Below are 5,011 nucleotides of genomic sequence, written 5' to 3' on the forward strand. Positions count from 1 at the left end.
CTGCGCTGCCCCGGGCCGCCCGCACCCTGGAGGATGTCTACAACCGCACCCAGGGTCTGCTGGCTGAGCGCGGCCTGCTCCACATGGCCTGAGGACCGCGGCGGCGACAAACTAGAGCGCACCTGACCGCTCGGTGCAGCCCAGGTCGCGCGCAGACTCCGGCCCCAGATTCTAAGGGGCGTGCCGCCCCATGGCCCGCCTCCCGGTGACGTCAGCGCCGCTGGGGCCCCCGCCCCCAGCGGGACCTAGCCTTGACTCCTCCCTCTTTCTCAGTCTTCGGGAGATGGGAGGAGCCGTGACGGTTCCTTGGTAGCCCACGGCGTGGCACGTTTGGTGTGACCGCCAGCGCTCAAGGAAAATAAAGAAATGCATGTGAGAAGATGTGTCATACCTGTTCCCGGCAGCCGAGGGACTCACGCTCCCCACCGGCCTATCTCAGCCACTCCCAGTTGCCCGCCTCCCGCCCAGACCTGTTCCCCGAGCTCCACCCCCGCATAGTCAACCCTTTCCTGGATACATCCACAGACACCGCGACCGCGATCCGGGCTCCACAGCCTCAGCTCAGAACCGCACCTCCTCCTGTTTTCCTTGTCTCCAAGAATAAATAGCACCCTTTTCTTTCAAAAACGTGTGTTACGTGCCTCACACCAAGTGGGTGCTCAGCTCAATAGTATATGTTTGCAGGGCCGGCAAGTGGCATGGTAGTTAAAGGTGCTGGACTCCCACATGGCCAAGTTCAAGGCCTGGACCTGGCGGCTTTCTCTCTCTCTCTCACTCTGTCCCTCTCCGGTCAAATTAAAGTAAATAAAAATGAAGAAAGTTAAAATAATTCTTTAAAAAATAATTACCTTATCAAAAAAAAAGTATATGTTTGTTAAATGACTCAACTACTCCCACAACAATAATGGACATGGAAATACTTGATCATTTCAAGCACTGATCACTCCCAAGTCATAACTCCAATCCATTTTCTCCTAGATTCCAGAATTCTATATATACAAATGTCTAGTCAGCATTTCCACTTGGCTATCAATGAGACAGCAAACCTAACACACCAAGTTTTTTATTTTTGGGGGAGGGGGGGAGCGGGGAGAGGTTTTTACTATAGTGCATGTGCACTCACCAGAAAGACAGAGAGATAGAAAGCGAGAAATCACCCCCCAGGAGGGATGGCCACTCCGCAATCCCTTCTCTGTTCTCTCGGGATCTTGGGCACGCATGCACACGCGTCAACGTGAGTTTAAGCAACCGGGCCTGGGACTCGAACTGCAGTCGACCACATGGGAGTCCAGCAACATAGCCATTATGCCAACTGCCGGTCCCACACCAAAAGTTTTTAATGCCCCTCCTCCCAAAATACTCCCTTTGTAGTCTTTACAAGCTCAGTAAATGACAACTCTATGCTTCTAGGTCCTTAGGCCAAGAACCTCTGAGCCTAACTCTTCTGTATTATTTCATCACTCTGACATCCAATTTGAGAGAATCTGACCATTTCCCACTTTCTCTACTGCTAATACCTTTGTCCAAACCAACCTTATCAACCTTTCAACTACCTGCATTACTGCAATAGCCTCCTAGCTGTCTCTCTGTCCATTCTTTCCCTCCCTATAATTTATTTTCAATAAAGTAGCCAAAGTGATCTATTAAAATGTAGGTCATATTTTGTCACTTTCCTGCTTACTTCCCATTGCACCGAGACTCAATTTTTTTAAGATTTACAAAGGAGATTTTCTGGATCATATTTTCAGTGACATGAACCAAGGACATACACTAGCAAATTTGACTCAAGAATAAGTAGGAAATATAACTAGATCTATAATGAACAAAGAGAATGAGTTTGGGACCAGCAGTTAGCGTAATGGCTATGTCGCTGAACTCCCATGTAGCCAACCACGGTTTGAGTCCCAGACCCAGTGGCTTAAACTCACGCCAGGTGTGCGTGCATGCCCAAGATCCCGAGAGGAGAATGGAGGAGAAGAGATTGCGGCGTGGCCACCCCCCTGGGGGGTGATTTCTCGCTTTCTGTCTCTCTGTCTTTCTGATGAGCACACACTCCCTATGGCAAAAAAAAAAAAGAGAGAGAGAGAGAGTGAATTAGTACTTTTAAAAAAAAACAACAACCAGAAAATTTCTCACAAATAAAAGACAAGGACAGGGCCAGAAGGTGGCATGGTGATTAAGGCACTGGATTCCCACATGGCCGACTCCTGTTCAAGTCCTAGATATCGATGCTCAAAAAACATGCAGGGCAGGAGGATAGCAGGTGGCATGGTGTTGAAGGCGCTAGACATTCCCACATGGGCACCCATGGTTCAAATCCCATACCTATGGCTTGCGCGCTCTCTCTCTCTCTGTGTGTGTGTGTGTGTGTGTGTTCAACATTTTAAAAAATAATAAATGAATGAGTAAAGCAGTGATTTCTCACTTTTCCTCTCTGTTTCTCTCCCCAGAACACACACGCCCTATCACAAAAACCTTATAAAAAAAAAATAGAGGTGGTTGAGACAGTCAAATCCTACATGGCTGACCCTGGTTTGAGTCCCCAACCCAGCACATTCACACCAGGTGAATGTGCATGAGTGCCCAGAATCTCAAGAGGAGTGTAGAGGAGAAGGAACTGCAGCGCGGCCATCTCCCCTTGGGGATACTTTCTCACTTTTCCTCTCTCTTTCAGTCTCTCTCTGGCAAGCACATGCACCCAATAGCAAATTTAAAAAAAAAAGAAAAAGAAAGAAAGAAAGAAAAAAAATTGATGTAAGATATCATATTAATAGAATAAAAGGAGGAAAATCACGTAATCATCTCAATATATGCAGAAAAACATTTGACAAAATACAACGCTTTTTCAGTATGTAAAACAATCCACAAACTAGGAAGATAGGAAGAGAAGGGAATTTCCAGGCTACCCTCATAGCCTAGTAGTTAAGGAAGCCAGATGCCACAAGGCTGACTGGGGTTCAAATCTCAGTTCTAGCATCTTGAAAAAACATGCAAGGCATGTGTGCATTGATGCCCCAAATCATGACAAAATGGAAAAATAGAGGAAAAGGAATTGCAGCATGGCCACACCCCACTGGAGGATACTTTCATTTTTGTCTCTCTGGCTCTCCTCTCTTTAACAAGTGCAAAGCCCTCTGACAATTAGAAAAATAAATAAGGGACCAGCAATTGGCGTAATGGCTATGTCGCTGGAATCCCACGTAGTCGACCACGGTTCGCATCCCGGACCGGGTGGCTTAAAACTCACGCCGGGCATGTGTGCGTGCGTGCTCAAGATCCCGAGAGGAGAATGGAGGAGAAGGGATTGCGGCGTGGCCATCCCCCCTGGGGAGTGATTTCTCGCTTTCTGTCTCTCTGTCTCTCTCTGTCTGTCTGGCGAGCGCACGCGCCCTATAGCAAAAAAAAAAAAAAAAAAAACCTCTCCCCAAAAAAAGAAAAATAAATAAGAAAGAACTTCCTCAGCCTGATAAAAGGCATGTATAAAAAACCTACAGGTAACATCATATTCAATGGTGAAAGACTTTTTTCTAAGCTTTTTCTCTAAAATCAGGAACAAAACAAAAATTTGCTCTTGCTATTCTTTTCAAGATTGCACTGGAGGGCATTAGGCAAGAAAGTGAAATAAAAGGCAACCAGACTGGAAAGGAAGAAGTAAAACTGTATTTTATACACACACACACACACACACACACACACACCCCAGGGATCTGGTTATGCTGCAATCCTTTCTCCTCCATTCTCTTCTCAGGATTTTGGGCATGCATGCACACACACCTGGTGTGTTTCAACTCTCCGGGTCCGGGCCTCGAATTGTAGTGGGCCACATGTTAGTCCAGCGTTTTAACCATGACGCCACGTGCTAGCCCACTAATAGAGTTATTAAATCGTTCAAAAAGAATGCAGAATATAAGATTGATATACTGGGACCGGCAAGTGGCATGGTGGTTAGGGGCATTGGACTCCCACATGGCTGACCATGGTTCAAATCCCAGACCTGGTGGTTTCCTTTCTTATTTTCCTTTCTCGTTCTCGCTCTCGCTCTCGCTCTCACTCTCTCACTCTGTCCCTCTCTGGTCAAATTAAATAAATAAATAAGTTTTTTTTAAAAAAAAGATTAATATACTAAAATCATTTGCATTTCTATATACTAACAATGAACAATCCAAAAATGAAATTAAGAAAACAGTTTTACTTACGATAACATCAAAAAAGGATAAAATACTTGGGAATGAACTTAACCAAAGAAATGCAAGACTTGTACTCTGAAAACCACAAGATACTGTTAAAAGTGGGGCCAGCATGGTGCCAGGAGGTGGCATGGTGGTAAGGGATGCTGGACTCCCATGTGGCTGACCATGGTTCAGGTCCTGGACTTGGCAGCTTCCTTTCTCACTCCCCCTACTCTCTCTCTATCCCTCTCTGGTCAAATTACAATAAATAAAACTGTTAAAAGTGGGGCCAGCATGGTGCCAGGAGGTGGCATGGTGGTAAGGGATGCTGGACTCCCATGTGGCTGACCATGGTTCAGGTCCTGGACTTGGCAGCTTCCTTTCTCACTCCCCCTACTCTCTCTCTATCCCTCTCTGGTCAAATTAAAATAAATAAATAAAATAAAGTTAAAAATATAATAATTCTTTAAAAAAGTAAAAAAATAATAAAAAATTTAAGAAGTGGGGCCAGCAGTTGGCATGATGGTTAAGGACACTGGACACTCCCACGTGGCTGGCTGCAGTTCATGTCCCAGACCTAGCGGCTTGCTTTCTCATTTTCTCTCTCTCTCTCTCTGTCTCGTTGTCCCTATCTGATCAAATTAAAATAGATACATAGATGAATAAATAAATAAAGTTAAATAAAATCATTTTCTATTTTATTTTTTTAAATAAAAAGTCTTTTTTAAAAAAGATATTGTTAAGAGAATTTAGAGAAAACCTAAGCAAATAGAAAAATATCCTACGTTCATGATTCGAAGATCTGTTATGATGCAACCTTCCCCAAAGTGACATACAGAGTC

The 5,011-nt window shown here is 44.9% G+C and overlaps 1 protein-coding gene across 1 annotated transcript in view; it reads left to right on the forward strand.

The window, feature by feature from the left end:
• Nucleotides 1–379, forward strand: part of GLTPD2 (glycolipid transfer protein domain containing 2) — a 1,619-nt gene extending 1,240 nt beyond the window's left edge. The window contains 1 exon segment of the mRNA XM_027773179.1: nt 1–379. This exon segment is cut by the window's left edge and continues 41 nt beyond it. Coding sequence (XP_027628980.1) covers nt 1–92 — 92 coding nt within the window. The 3' untranslated portion in view covers nt 93–379.
• Nucleotides 380–5,011: the final 4,632 nt, after the last annotated feature.

This window comes from Tupaia chinensis, unplaced genomic scaffold, assembly GCF_000334495.1.
Source record: "Tupaia chinensis unplaced genomic scaffold, TupChi_1.0 Scaffold000330_1, whole genome shotgun sequence".
Classification (NCBI taxonomy): domain Eukaryota; kingdom Metazoa; phylum Chordata; class Mammalia; order Scandentia; family Tupaiidae; genus Tupaia; species Tupaia belangeri.